Source organism: Taudactylus pleione, unplaced genomic scaffold (assembly GCF_031769625.1).
Source record: "Taudactylus pleione unplaced genomic scaffold, aTauple2 ptg000490l, whole genome shotgun sequence".
Classification (NCBI taxonomy): Eukaryota; Metazoa; Chordata; class Amphibia; order Anura; family Myobatrachidae; genus Taudactylus; species Taudactylus pleione.
The window spans coordinates 3,144,981-3,160,707 of record NW_028284892.1 but is presented as its reverse complement, the minus strand read 5'-3'; the positions used below and the strand labels follow the sequence as shown (position 1 = coordinate 3,160,707).

Sequence of the window (15,727 nt, the reverse complement as noted above, 5' to 3'; positions counted from 1 at the left end):
TAAAAAAAAGCCAGTGTGAGGCACCGTCAGGCCAGTCAGTGATTGGGGATGCAGCAGTGAAGAGCTGCCGAAGAGAAAAGACAACGGGGAAGTCCTGGATGGGTCTAGCCTTCCAGGTGAAGTCGCCGTTGAAGTCCTGGGGCAGGCGGCAGCCATGTAAAAGAGCTTAAAGGCTGCTGCCTCCCAGGTGAAGGTGTAGAACAATTGGTGTCTGTTGTTGTTTTTTTAATATTTCTTTTACAGGGGTACTATAGGTACCAGCGGGCCATTAAAGCCCTGCTTGTTGGTACTTGTGATTCTCCAAGAACCAGCATACAGGTAGGCTTACTGGGTCCTGTAGTTCTACTGCAAAAGACATTATACTTCTATTTTTTACACCACCTTACGCTATCAACCCGGCACCCAGCGCCAGAGGCTGTTAGCCTCAGCCTGGGGTGCACTGGAGAGGGGAGACCCCATTATTGGGGGGTCCCCAGATCCCCCGGGGGTCCTCGGCCTGGGCTGACTAGCGGTCAGGGTTAATGCTTCGGCTGGGGGGCCCGGTAAAAAGGCTCCCCTGGTTGTGGCATCAGTTCTGGAAAATCCCGGGGAACCCTACTAATTTTTGCCTCTGTATTTCCTGGACCAGCTAAGAACCCAGTGCTGGTTGCGCTGAATACGGGGGACCACTACGTCATTTGTCCCCCGTATTTTCACAACCAGGACCAGCGGTGAAAAGCCCGGGTCTGGTTGTATTTGGGGGGGGGGGTGTCCCTTTTTTAACTTTTATTTTACACAAATGCAAATATTCACACAGATGCATGGATGGATTTCACTGATTCATCCATGTATCAGTGTCTTATTTTCTCAGATGCATGCCCAGCGCCAGTGAGCACCTCTGTCGCCCTGCTCCACTGCTGCCACTGGTCCGCACCCCACTACTGCCACTGCCACACACTCCTGCAGCCCGCCTCCGCAGCCGTCTCACCCTGTGTATCCCGGCCTTCCTCCACCTGCACAAATGTACCATTTTGTTGCCCTTCTCGCCTGCAGATGGCCCGGTTTGCTCCACCAAGCCCAGATAGTCAATAACGTTTAAAAAAGCAATGAAATTCCATAGACAAAAAACCTTACAGTTTCACATGTCCCATTAAGGCTTCTTAGATATGATCTGTAATTTCACAAAACCTATTGAATTTCTGCCACTCAAACTTCAAAAAGCAATGAAATTATGATCATTAAGGCTGACGCTTTAATCAACGTGTTCCTTGCGTAATACAGATATGGTATGCCATGACACCATGTGATTAACTGCAGATTCAGCACTCTCACAGAGTGAGATTGCTGTCACAGAAATCTGTGTGCTCATTGGAATACACACATGCAGTCTATGCAACTGAGGTCTGAGCAGAAGATAGAGCTGTGCGGATGGGATAAGAGTGGTGTGGATGGGGGGAGGTGACAGAACGGTGTGGATGGGTGAGACAGAAAGGCGTATAGAGGGAAGATTAAACAGTACAGAGAGGGGGGTAGCCAAAGTGATGCAGATGGGTGAAAAACAGTGGTGAGGATAGGGTGGAGGAACAAAGTGATGTAGATGGGTGGACAACAGTGGTGCGGATGGGGGGGGACAGTGACGTGGATGGGGTGTAGAGAGTGGCATGAACATGGGAAGACAGAGCATTGTAGATGGGTAAAGACAGATTGGTGCGGATGAGGGAATACAGACTAGCACAAATGGGAGAACACACAGCTGTAGGGATTGTGGAAGACAGATTGGTTAACATGGGGAGGAAGACATAGTGCCACAGAGGAGAGGAAGACAGAGCGGCGTGGCTTGGGGGAAGGCAGTGGTGCAGAAGGAAACAGAGTGGCACAGGTGCAGGGCAGTGTGGATGGGGAAAGACAGACAGATTGGTGCAGATGAGGGAACATAGACTAGCACAGTTGGGAGACAACATAGCAGTTGGGATTGGGGAATATATAGCAGCATGGAGGAATATAGGGGAAGAAAGTGTACATGCATAGACAGAGTGTGATACTTTTAAAAATAATGGAGCTGAACGTGTATTCTAAATGAGATAAATGTATGGAGTGAGAAGGATGTTGGAACCCAGTGAGATTGTTGTGGTGATCGAATGGGAAGATTGTGGGCACTGAGTGGGATGTGGGAGCCACATAACTGCTCAGACCAGTTGCATAGACTGCATGTGTGTATTCCAATGAGCTCACAATTCTGTGAATTAGCAGCTCCACCATTTTGTGAGTGACAGCAATCTCACTCTGTGAGAGTGCTGAATCTGCAGTTAACTACATGGTGTCATGGCATACCATATCTGTATTACGCAAAGAACACGTCCATTAAGGCGTCAGCCTTAATAATCGTAAATTCATTGCTTTTTGAAGTTTGAGTGGCAGAAATTCAATAGGTTTTGTGAAATTTCAGATCATATCTAAGAAGTCTTAATGGGACATGTGAAAACATAAGGTTTTTTGTCTATGGAATACAGCTATAATTAGCTTCTACAGAGAGGTGCTGCCAGGAGTATATACAAACAGGAAGAAGCACCAAAACAAAGTACTCCTTTATGGGTGCACACTCTACAATAGCTACAGACTGAAAATATATAACATGTAATCATTCATAATAATTATCAATCTGCCACTGTGACCATTTCATTATATGAGGAACAGCAGCCTGAGAAACTAAATGGAGACAATTCTCCAATGTAAGTAACTATATGGTGACACTACTTGTGCCCATATAAAGCTGCTGATTAGCTACAAACTAATGGTGAAAGTACAAATGAAAATAATTTGTACTGACAAACGTAGGCGTATACATATAATGATAATCGTACATACATATATATTGGCCCTATTAGCTCCTACTGTATATAGAGTTGTTAATTGACCAATGAGTGACGGTAAAATGAAACACAATAGGAATAGAATGTACTTTAGGACGTCTAATGCTGGGTACACACTACCCGATGTGTGTACCCAGCGCCAGCACAATCTGATACATTGCACCGTCCATACATATTGCACAATGTAGTGGACGACAGCGATGTGTAGATTGCGATGAATGACGCACGGGAGCGAGCAAAACTGTGTACACACTAGACACCAATTCGGCTCAAAACGAAAAATCGTCCAATATATCATCTAGTGTGTACCCATCCTAAGGAAATTGTATATGTGTATCCAAAATACAGTGACAAAAAAGTGACATTTGTGGCGAAATATGTGAAAACAAGACGCTTACAAAAATAAACACATTTATATTCAAAACAACAGCACCGCAAGCCTCTAATTCCTATTAGAATAGGATAATTAGCAATATAATGCATACAACACTAACTGGGTATTCAAGGATGATCCCTATTATACTGGTATAACAATTTTCAACAATGATATCCATCATGGAGGTAAATAGAGGGAAATCTGAACTTGCGTGCTAACATGAGCTGTGATCTACTTTCCTCTGTTGTGCTATACAGCATAGAACAGGGGATGAGAGTCACAGCTACACTGGCACAGTAGGAATCAGATAAAGTGCAGCATCTGCTGTCAGAATGAGCCCCGTGCTTCACCCTGATGCATGTAGCAGCGAATGGTTATTTAGAATAAGTCCCGTGAGCCCTGAAGGACTCAATGAACAAATACAATATAATGCTTTATAGGATGGATGAGGACTTATTTCATATACTAACACACTAAGGGCCGTATTCAACTGCAGGCGAAAAGCTGTTCTCTGCGAAAAGTTTTCGCCGATGACGTCATTTCACTTGTCGGAAACTTTCCGCCGTATTCAAGTGCGAGAAGTCTGCGCCTTGTAACCAGCGGAAAAGATTCGCCTCTGAATGGAGGCGAAAAAAAGTGCAGAATTGGGGGTTTGGGGTGCAAAATTGCATGAACACACCTGCAGCCTTGGGACAGTCTCCCAAAGGTAAACTGCGCAAAAAAAAAAACTTTAAAAAAAATACTTTAGGTCACCCCAAAAAAGTACTTTAGTTTTTGGGACAAAAAAAAACAAAATTGGGAGACCAACTTAAAAACTAGCAAAATAGACTCCAGGTGTTTTTTTCATTGCAGGAGTTCGCTGATGGTGCGTTTTTTAAAACCTCACTTCAGCGATTTTGCACCATGCACCCATTTTCATGTACCCCAAAATTACTGGGACTATTTATTTTCTAAAAAAAACCCCTGCTAAATGCCATTCTGCACCACTTAAACAAAGACGCTAATAGCAAGCAATTGAGAACACTAAAGTACCCAGAATAGCTTTATTAGGGGTACTAGGACTCACCTATATTGAGCCCCTATGTTAGTGCAACTTTTCGGGGGGTACAGAGTGGTTTCCCCATTTTTTACAGTACTTTTCACCAGGTCTGAATTCACCGGCTGCCGGTTTCTCTGATTTCTAATTGAATACGGCGAAAAGCGGGGACGTGCCCAATACTTTTCCGCATGGAAAACCAGCGATGACGGTGAAAAGCCCGGCACGCGAAAAGTTTTCGACATTTCACACCTAATTGAATACGGCCCTGATTTGCTTTAAACCGTGACTTAAGTTGGAAACTTCCTCGTTATTTTTTTAATAGTAACATTAAATCTTTAGCTTATTCACAATAATCAATCCCCTTTTATACACTACACACAGCGCCTTTTTTATATAGATTTTATTATAATTACTTCACCTGTGCACTTTTTATCATTAATACACTGCGCTTATGCACCATTTTTACCACTACACTTCTCTGGATAATATGGAATTTGGCATATATTAGTCACAAATGACATATTTATCAAAAATGATTTGTGGAATATCCCTGAAGACACCAGGTTAAGCTTCCATGGGATGTATGGAGGGGGCACCGCAGCATGAACTGTTGGATAGTGTGCTGGTATGCCTGGTGGGAAGCCCAGGAGCGGAGCATTTTGACCCTGGTGGAATGGGTCATGTTGGGGTGTGTGATAAATGTTTCTGCACCGTCATTCGCTCCTGTCATAGGTGCAGGGACCACTATGTGGACTTCACCTCATTCTAGTCAACAATTCATGCTCAAATCCAGAGGAATTACCATGTTACAAGCAAATAAAATCTAGTTGGCTGAAAAACTAATAAATAAATATCCAGCCTTTAATACTCTGTGGCACCTGTGAGTAAACTCCATGCACTGCACCTGCAGTAACGCAAGCTACAGCCCCTCATTGTGATGTCACAGTGCCCAGACCAGCTGTATCAGGCAGCAGCAGGATCTGGGCTTTGTGGGGATGATGGCGTTGGCGTTGATACCGTGTTTCTGGTTCTTCTGGACTTTGAGCGGTCTCATTATGTCTTATTATGTGACCATAATCTATGGTCATTCTGAATCTTGGATGATGTATATCAGGTAAGGGAAATAATATATAGATATCACACTAGCATACACATTCGTGGCTTGGGGGGCATTGGGTCTCTGGAAGGACAGACTGAAAGTTAGGAAAATGGTTTTAGAGGAGATGAAAGAGTATTTCCAACTATACAATATTACATCCCAATTACTTGTTGTTTTCCCTCACAGTGAAACTGGATCTCTTTATCCGGAGTGTATCCTGTTTGCAGTGGTCTTCTGTGGTTTTGCTATTTTTGGTAAGTGGATTGCTACTGTATCACAGCGCCAACCCCTCTCTCCTCTTAGTACATGCCAGCTGTTTGCCTGGTGGGCAGTGCAGGTGTAGTCTCTCACTAGTGAGTAAGTTTGGGTCACCCTGACGTCAGCCACCTGGCACTAGCTCAGTCTCTCCCACCTCAGGCTTCTGTGGGGGGGTATCAGTATATAAGTGTCCCGTCACATGCAGGATATATAACAACATTCATATAGTGCAGATAGAACAGGTGTAGCCGTGTAGCAGTGCTGTCATGTTTCTAGTGCTGAGATAAAAGGGTAAATCTCCCTGAGCTGCACTTTCTCACCATCATCCATCCTCACACTCCAGCACAGGTCACTGAGCTACATAGGGCAGTGGTGTTACTTGACACAAGAGCTTATATTCTTGCATAGTGGCACCATCACTTCTCTGCCCCTGCACAGTTGCAGCCATCTCAGATGACCTAGTTACACTGGAGCACCGGGTCACATCCTTCCATCCCCAGTGACACTATGTACACTGACAAGTGTCATCTCATACTGTACATCATGGGAGGCTCTCACAGTGACCACTACGCCACTCAGACAGGAGAGTTCTGTAGCCTCCTGCCCTGTCCATACTCACCTGTCACAAGAGCTGACAATCACCTATGCTGCAGGGGGTGTTACACCTTCACCATTAGCATAATGCATAGTAACTGGAAGGACATTAAGGGATTCATTCCATGGGGCCGCCCAGGCACAACCATTACACAACATGAATAGGTTTCATTATTGAACACATTTGTATAAACATGTACCAGAAATAATACCTTCTCATCCTTTATTATTATAATTGAATACACCACTAATTTAGACTATTTTTAATCAACAAATTTGACATTATTAAACTTGCTGCCCGAGGCCCAGAACGGCCCAGCGTCAGTGATCCTGGAATTCACATTACCCATCAGTTTCCAATAAAATACAATGTAACATCATTTATATACTGTCACATGGGAATAGCTGCCCAATTCCCTCTAGATCACTGGTAAGCAACTGGTGTCTGCCCAGTGGCAGTGGGATACCGTATGGGTAAGCGTATGATGGATATGTAGATGAGGATGGTGAGAGGGGGGCAGGGGACAAGTAAGGTACACCTGCACAAATACATAAGCACTGCAGGACATTCTCTGCTGCTCATAGAGAAGCCTTTCTATCTATGTCTCAGTGACACAGCAGCCCTTCCCCATGTTACATCCTCCTGTAATGTCACATCAGGGAGCCAGGACCAGGCATCTTGTGCACCTTTATTGCCCATCACTGGATAATATCATTAATCACTTTGTATATAAAGAACATATGTAATAGCTATGGGCTGATCATGTGTATTTTCTATTCCAGGAGCGTGTACAGCCTACATCACGTACAGGTTCATACACCTGAGGACGGCTGGCAGTGACACACACCAGCCGCTCTTGCAGAAAGTGCTGCTCGGTGTTGGATGGGTCTCATGCATTGGGACAGTAGTAGTAGCGATATTTCAGGTTGGTTACAAGTGCTCCAATGTTTTATATCACAAATGGCAGATTCCTAGCAGATCCCTTCTAGGCTCAGGGCTCTATGCACTGTGATGGGGAACCTGGTGCTTGGAGGAAAGGAGGGAGTGACCCATATATGCCGCATGGTAATGACTCGTCTCAGTGTAACGTGTGCGTGTTCTAGCTCCTCACTGACTCCTCTTCCTACATCCCCCCTCCCACAGCAGATGGCCGCGCACAGCGACCGAGAGGAGGCAAATATGGAAGGAGGAGGGTAAATGTGCCGCTCTTCCATTTCTATTTGTCATAGTACATAGACCCAGTGGTGACACCACCAGCAGTGTTGGGGTCCCTGCTGGGAGGCATCACAATGCCATAATTGCTAGTAATGTGCATGTTTTTCTACATCTTTTTCTGTGTACGTTCAGACTGCAAATGCGCCCAACTCTAAATGAGCCCCACAGAGTTGTATTCTGATATCTGCATGTCACACACATGTACATGCCAGTTACACTATAGCAGTATTGGTGCAATCCCAATGTTTTATTCCTTGTAAGAGCTGTAACAGGAAAATAGAATGTTGGTACTTACCTATAAATCCCTTCCTCCGATTCCATAGGGGACACTGGAGTTACACAGGGCGCATCTTCTACTGTAGCAGCTTCAGTTGGAAGATGAAGATGCAGAGAGTGGAGTCTCGGACCTCCTACGGCAAAGAGTCGGTACTCTGCCTGCCTTAAAGTGCTGGTGTCTCCTATAAGTAAAAGGGAGAATTATAAGGAAAACCCACCTTAAGACGCCAACATCAACATGACGGGACCCTGTGATGTACTGGTAGATAGGTTCTAAAGGTTTCTGTGTCAAGAGTTTCCGCCCTGGAAAGTTTGGAACAAACAACTTACCTTCGACCGACTAGGAGTCGCCTGGTCATCTCGAACGCTGCAGAAACCAGCAGGCAGAGTACCGACGTTTTGCTGTAGGAGGTCCAAGACCCCACTCTCTGCATTTTGGTCTTTCAACTGAAGCTGCTACAGTAGATGCGCCCGGTGTAACTCCAGTGTCCCCTGGTGGATGAAGAAGAAATGGCAATAACCCATGCAGTCATAGACACACTAATAGCATCACCCATATACGCCCGGTGTAACTCCAGTGTCCCCTGGTGGATGAAGAAGAAATGGCAATAACCCATGCAACCATACACACACTAATAGCATCACTCAGCCATACACACACCATATATACGCCCTGTGGAAAACCACTCAGCCAGCAGTTATGTGCTTCTGTATGGCCACACATCTGCTGAGCTCACAGTAAGGGGCAAACTAAAAGATTATACTATTTGTTTATTTTAGTATTAGAGGCACTTGTGCATTACAATCAGCTATCTGACGGGCATCATGGATGATGTATGGTTAGTATTACTGCCTCACAGCACTGAGGTCGTGGGTTCGATTCCCAGCATGGCTCTAGCTGTGTCGAGTTTATATATTCTCCCTGTCGTGGGTTCGATCCCCACCACGAAACGTGTTTACGTGGTTTCCCTCCTGGTGCTGCGGTTTCCTCCCACAATCCAAAAAATATACTGGTAGGTTAATTGTCCTTGAACAAAAAAAACTGTAAGCTCCACTGGGGCAGGGACTGATGTGAATGGACAAAATATTCTCTGTAAAGCGCTGCGGAATTTGAGTGCGCTATATAAATAACTGGTAATAATATAAGAAATTAGGAAAGGATAATTCTTAACTACAAATGCAGAAAGTTGCATTATATTCTTACATGTATATGTTTATGTTGCAGGTGTCAACCCATCCATATATCCACAGGGCTGGAGCATTTGTGGCATTCGGACTCAGTGCCATATATAGCATTGCCCAGGCTGTAAAGCTATACAGGACATCTTTCAGCAGCCGCCGTGTATGCCACATAAGAATGGCATTATCTGTGCTGATGGCTACAGCTCTTATTATCTGTATCCTTTTCATATGATCAACAAAGTAACAAGCTGAGATTTGAGTTCTTTATATAAGATTTTATTAGACCTCCCCGCCTGACAAATGTAATAGCTGGCAGTACAGTCCTCTCCTCTCCTGATAGGTATAATATCAGACAGTAATAGTCATCTCCTCTCCCTTTCTAAGAGGTGTAATATCAGACAGTAATAGTCATCTCCTCTCCCTTTCTAAGAGGTGTAATATCAGAAAGTAATAGTCCTCTCCCCTCCTGATAGGTGTAATATCACACAGTAATAGTCATCTCCTCTCCCCTTCTAAGAGGTGTAATATAAGACAGTAATAGTAATTTCCTCTCCCCTTCTAAGAGGTGTAATATCAGACAGTAATAGTCATCTCCGCTCCCCTCCTGATAGGTGTAATATCAGACAGTAATAGTCATCTCCTCTCCCCTCCTGATAGGTGTAATATCAGACAGTAATAGTCATCGCCTCTCCCTTTCTAAGAGGTGTAATATCAGATAGGAGGGGAGAGGAGAGGACTATTACTATCTGATATTACACCTCTTAGAAAGGGATAGGAGATGACTATTACTTTCTGATATTACACCTATTAGGAGGGGAGAGGAGATGACTATTACTGTCTGATATTAATAGTCATAGTAATAGCCATCTCCTCTCCCCTCCTGATAGGTGTAATATCAGATAGTAATAGTCATCTGCTCTCCTTATAGGTGTAATATCAGACAGTAATAGTCATCTCCTCTCCCCTTCTAAGAGGTGTAATATCAGATAGTAATAGTCATCTCCTCTCCCCTTCTAAGAGGTGTAATATCAGATAGTAATAGTCATCTCCTCTCCCCTTCTAAGAGGTGTAATATCAGATAGTAATAGTCATCTCCTCTCCCCTTCTAAGAGGTGTAATATCGGATAGTAATAGTCATCTCTTCTCCCCTCCTGATGGGTGTAATATCAGACAGTAATAGTCATCTGCTCTCCCTTTCTAAGAGGTGTAATATCAGACAGTAATAGTTATCTCTTCTCCCCTCCTGATAGGTGTAATATCAGATAGTAATAGTCATCTCCTCTCCCCTTCTAAGAGGTGTAATATCGGATAGTAATAGTCATCTCCTCTCCCCTTCTAAGAGGTGTAATATCAGATAGTAATAGTCATCTCCTCTCCCCTTCTAAGAGGTGTAATATCAGATAGTAATAGTCATCTCCTCTCCCCTTCTAAGAGGTGTAATATCGGACAGTAATAGTCATCTCTTCTCCCCTCCTGATGGGTGTAATATCAGACAGTAATAGTCATCTGCTCTCCCTTTCTAAGAGGTGTAATATCAGACAGTAATAGTTATCTCTTCTCCCCTCCTGATAGGTGTAATATCAGATAGTAATAGTCATCTCCTCTCCCCTCCTGATAGGTGTAATATCAGATAGTAATAGTCATCTCTCCCCTCCTGATAGGTGTAATATCACATAGTAATAGTCATCTCCTCTCCCCTTCTAAGAGGTGTAATATCAGATAGTAATAGTCATCTGCTCTCCCCTTCTAAGAGGTGTAATATCAGACAGTAATAGTCATCTCTTCTCCCCTCCTGATAGGTGTAATATCAGACAGTAATAGTCATCTGCTCTCCCCTCCTGATAGGTGTAATATCAGATAGTAATAGTCATCTCCTCTCCCCTTCTAAGAGGTGTAAAATCAGATATTACAATATTGTTCTGCCTCACTTTCTATGCCAAAACAATCATATAAATTTGATTGATCTGTGTATGGTGGAATTGGTCAAATATGTGATATTATTGCTCTGAGAATACAACAAAATGTGCCTGTGTGTGTCTAGTTTAGTAGTAATCTTTTAATTACTAGGTCAGTCATAACATTCTGGTATTTACAGGTATAATAATGTAATTTCCCTTTACACAAACACCTTTCAGTTATTGCATGTAAGATCCCACTTTTTTTTGGCTTGATTGCTGGAGAACGTGCAGCTCAGGTATGTTTAGGATATGACACTGTGTCTGTGTGTGTGTGTGTATATATATTAGGGATGTGCAGGCTCGGATAGGTTCGAGTTTGCACGTGGAGTTCGGATTTTTCCCTCCAAAAAAACGGAACTCAGAACGAGGCAAAACGTCATCTTACATGGACGAACATCATCATTCCTGGACAAAAGGGGGGTAGAAATGAGTATTCAGACAGGCAAGTAATAAGTAAAGTAGTGTCTGTTAATGGCAGCTGACACTGCACTTTAGCCTACATGAGCTTAGGCCTGGACACACATAGACACAACACAAATAAAGTAAATGTCCCAGCACTCTGTGGGGGAGATGTAAGAAGCGCCGAAGCAGTATCATATACGTGCGCTGATACCGCTTCTCCCCGATGTATGGCGGTCTGGCGGTAAATGACAGGGGCATTACCCCTTTCCCTGGTACTAGAACATTCAATCCTACTACCTGGCTGCTATACAGCATCAGGGCAAAGAGCATCAGGCGTGTCTTCTTCTGCTGCTCAGTGATGAGTTGCAGCTGGGTCTGTGCAACTATGAAAATATGGAGTTCCACACCTCCCTTGCTGCAAACTGGACAGGGTTCATTCTAGACTCCCTTGGAGGGAGCTGATCCCACAGGAATGTGGGCAATCTAGGTGAGAGACAACCCCTCTCACCACAATTTAGATTATAATATATATATATATATATATATATATAACGGGGCGGCACTTCCAGGTCTTCAATAAGCCTTTGTATTAAATATACATGTGCAAAATAGGTAACAGGCATTTCAACACCACATGTGACTTTCATCAAGGTGCCCAAAAAGACCCATGTGGTCTTGAAATGTCAGTTAGCTGTTTTGTACATGTATAATTAATACAAAAGGTTATTAAAGACCGTGGAGTGCCGCCTCGTTCATGCTTGCGCAAAACACCTAGTAAATTGTCCATAACTTAGGAAGGCAACCTGGAAAGATGTACCTAAGTATCTGAGTGCCCTACCACGTGTTATATATATATATATATACATATATACACACACACACACACAGACACACAGACATATCATGTGAGTGTGACAGGATTAATTAGTGCTTCCATAGTATGTGCTGTAATCTCATAATGTACAATGACAGTCACATGGTGTCTTCTCTGCTCTTTGTTGCTAGATCTGTGACAGGACGGCAGTAATAACTGAATGGCTGGCACTGGTCGCGTATATGATGAATGTTCTCACTTATTTTACAGATTTCAAGGTTGGTATATTATCTGGCAGCACAGACGGTGTAATGGTTAGCGTTACTGCCTCACAGCACTGAGGTTGTGGGTTCAATTCCCAGCATGGCTCTAGCTGTGTGCAGTTTATATGTTCTCCCTGTGCTAGCACTGGTTTCTTCCGGGTACTCAGATTTCCTCCCACATTCCAAACACACACTGGTAGGTTAATTAGCTCCCAACAAAAATGTACCCTAGTGTGCGTGTAAGCTCCACTGGGGCAGGGACTGATGTGAATGGCCAAATATTCTCTGTAAGGCGCTGCGGAATATGTGTGCGCTATATAAGTAACTGCTAATAATAATATCTGTATATAGTCCACATTGCCTTTAATATTGGATGTGAATTTGGTTAGCTAGTTAAATCACTAGATCTCATTCAGAAATGATGCAATGTGGGTCAAAGGGCCACAGGTGGCCGCTGCTGCGATAGTGTATGCAGCAGCTATGCGAAAATATGCAAATGTCGCAGACGGCTCGATTTGTATTGAAACGCCCACAGGTGGCTTGGTACAAAGACGCAGCATCGGTCAAAGATCCCTGAGACACGGCATACGGGATTGCAGTCGCAGTCTGCCAAACACCCCTGAAACAGACGCAACACACCTGCGTCTTTGCTGGCACTCCCCGTTACCTCCCCCAAAAGCGCCCGTACTGTCAATCACACTGTAGAACAATAGCAGCTACGAACGGCGACTGTAATGTACCTTGATGCATGCACCAATAATCGCTTCAACTAGTTACACATCAGCAATGCACCATCTCTGATTACCTTTGCAGAGTTGGCAGCAAGTGGGAGATGCCAGCAAATGCGGCTATACAGTCCATACTAGTGAATAGATCAGCAGCCTTCCCCTTCCCAAACAGAAGAAATCATACTTTATTCTTTAAAAACAGGTGTTTAGTAATCCTGCTATTAGATCACAGACGCGGCAGATATACTATTGTTGCATAATTGGGTGTCTTAGCATTTAGCAAATCAGACGCAGCCAGTGGCCATTAACGTCAGGCCGTAACCTGTACCAGGGCTCCATTACCCACAGGTCATCCCCCTCCAATCAGGGGCAGGGAGCATATGTGCTAAATGTGGCTTAGTTGGTAGGAAAAAGGACATGTGCCGTGTATAGATGCATATGTGCTAAATGTGGCTTAGTCGGTAGGAAAAAGGACACACGTCGTATATAGATGCATATGTGCACTGAGTGTAGGTAGGGGGGGAAAGAGCAGCATCATGTAGTTATGTCCAACTCAGAACGAGGTCCAATCTATGCACCTGTCAGTGCCAGAGTATTAGGTTGTTACCCTTACACCAGCTACTGTACCTATTGAGTCCACCTTTTGTGTTAGTCCCTCAGTGTGCTGGTGTCACTGTCTGTATTACTGTAAGTGAGCCTGAGACCCTTAGATTTTCCTGTATACCCTTACACGGGATTGCAAGTCTGTACTCCACTACAATTCCCACACTTCCCAGCTAGTCACAATAATGGGGCAATTAGAGAGCTATGACCCACAGTATTTTCCATTATTATCCTTTGAGGGGGCATGGCCAAATACAGAAGGCATGGTACCCAGCCCCTGCCGCTTTCTCACTGGATCTGCTTAGAATGCGTTACAGAATAATGGCCTTCTCTCCCGGAACGTCCAGGAGACTCCCGAATTATCTGTAATAAATATAGGATTGTATAATTACAGTGCATGGACTAATGTGAATATATCATGTTCTTGTCTCTCCTCTTGTATCAGCATATATGTATAGAGAAGCAGGAGGACGGTTACGCGATCATCATGCGGATGCAGGTTCCTGATTTTGTATAACTGCCCTGGCTCGCCCATGGGTGTGAACATTACCTGCTAATTAAGATCTATTCACCATCACCTGTATACCACTGGACTTGCCTATAGAGACAGCCATAGGCAAATGGAGGGGGTTTCCTGTTGCCCAGAATTCCCCTGTTCCCACCAGGAAGCTGCTGAAACCATCACCACAAAAGCAGTAGCATATAATATGACTGCTAGAGCTGTTGAACATGCCCAGTGGCAGCTGCTTCTCCTACCAAGCCTACTGTGTGCGTGGACATTAGAACTCAAACGGCACACCGGACCAGGCACAGTAGTGAAGACATTAGCAGCCCTCACCGCTAGGATATACCCTTATATTAGGGAGGACTAGTTCTACATGGCCTGCTTCAGAGGGAGCTCACCCAGCAGCCTGGAGATTCTAGCACCTGAGAAGAAAGCCACCAATGTGGTTTACAAAGACATCCTTAAGTAAAGAATAAAAAGATTTGCATATGTCTTAAAACCCACCGTCAATTCACTCATAATAAATAAAAAAAATTAAATTTATTTTAATGGATACTACCACGCTCCTTTACCCCACAGGCATAAAATGAATTGAGCATATAAAGTAAGATGGGATGAAGGAAATGGAAATAGCAAGTATCTAAGGTCTACCCGGGTGAAACTGGGCACAGCTAATTACCTCTATGTATTTCTTATGGAATGTTTTACCCTTTCCCGACCATCGTGTACCTTCATAATATACATAAATAACTATTGCATGAATTTAGAGATCACTACAACAACAATGATGGTTTTTCCGGACTTTTTACAATTTGTACTTAATAACATATAACACACACACAGACCACCAAAATTACATATAGCACACACACCCTACTTTTACATATAACACACACACACCTCCTTTACACATACCACACACCACCATTACATATACCATACACACACCTCCTTTACACATACCACACACACACCACCATAACACATACCACACACCACCATTACATATATCATACACCAGGGCTGCCATCAGATATTGTGGGGCCCAGGACTGACAAAATAGGCAGGGCCCCTGGGCCCCCCCTCCCGCTACTGCTAGGTCTAATTAATTATGACTTACCTTATCGCCTTGTGCTTCTTCCTTCTGGCTTCTTCTCCTCCAGGGCTGGCTGGCGCTGCTCCTCACACGCCACGGCTCATCTGACATCTCCCATCCAGTGGCGTGATGTCGTGCACCCCAACGTCAAAGGAAAAGAAAATGTATTAAACAAGTGCAGGGGCAAATACAGGATTTTCTGAGGGAGAGGGTTTCTAATAAAATAATTAAATATATATATATATATATACTGTGTGTGTGTGTGTATATATATATATATATATAGTTAAACACACACATACACATATAATATATGCAGCATAACACACATGTACATGTATATATAACACATATACATATATCCACGCTAACATATGTACATACACATACATCCACACAAACATACATACACATATGTACACTCTAACACATACAGATATATACATACGCATATATACACACTAACACA

The 15,727-nt window shown here is 43.7% G+C and overlaps 1 protein-coding gene across 1 annotated transcript; it reads left to right on the top strand.

The window, feature by feature from the left end:
- The first annotated feature begins 5,259 nt into the window (after positions 1-5,259).
- On the top strand, positions 5,260-14,174 carry LOC148502594 (DNA damage-regulated autophagy modulator protein 1-like). The gene is made up of 7 exons (XM_088449688.1): positions 5,260-5,378; positions 5,550-5,617; positions 6,999-7,141; positions 8,933-9,104; positions 11,025-11,083; positions 12,255-12,341; positions 14,103-14,174. Exons 1-7 carry the CDS (start codon positions 5,260-5,262, stop codon positions 14,172-14,174), a joined length of 720 nt encoding a protein of 239 aa, XP_088305814.1.
- Positions 14,175-15,727: the final 1,553 nt, after the last annotated feature.

Coding starts and splice junctions, on each gene's coding strand:
- LOC148502594 (XM_088449688.1), top strand. CDS start 5,260: ATGATGGCGTTGGCGTTGATACCGTGTTTCTGGTTCTTCTGGACTTTG. Junction 11,084..12,254: donor CTGGAGAACGTGCAGCTCAG/GTATGTTTAGGA, acceptor CTTTGTTGCTAG/ATCTGTGACAGGACGGCAGT. Junction 12,342..14,102: donor CTTATTTTACAGATTTCAAG/GTTGGTATATTA, acceptor CTCTTGTATCAG/CATATATGTATAGAGAAGCA.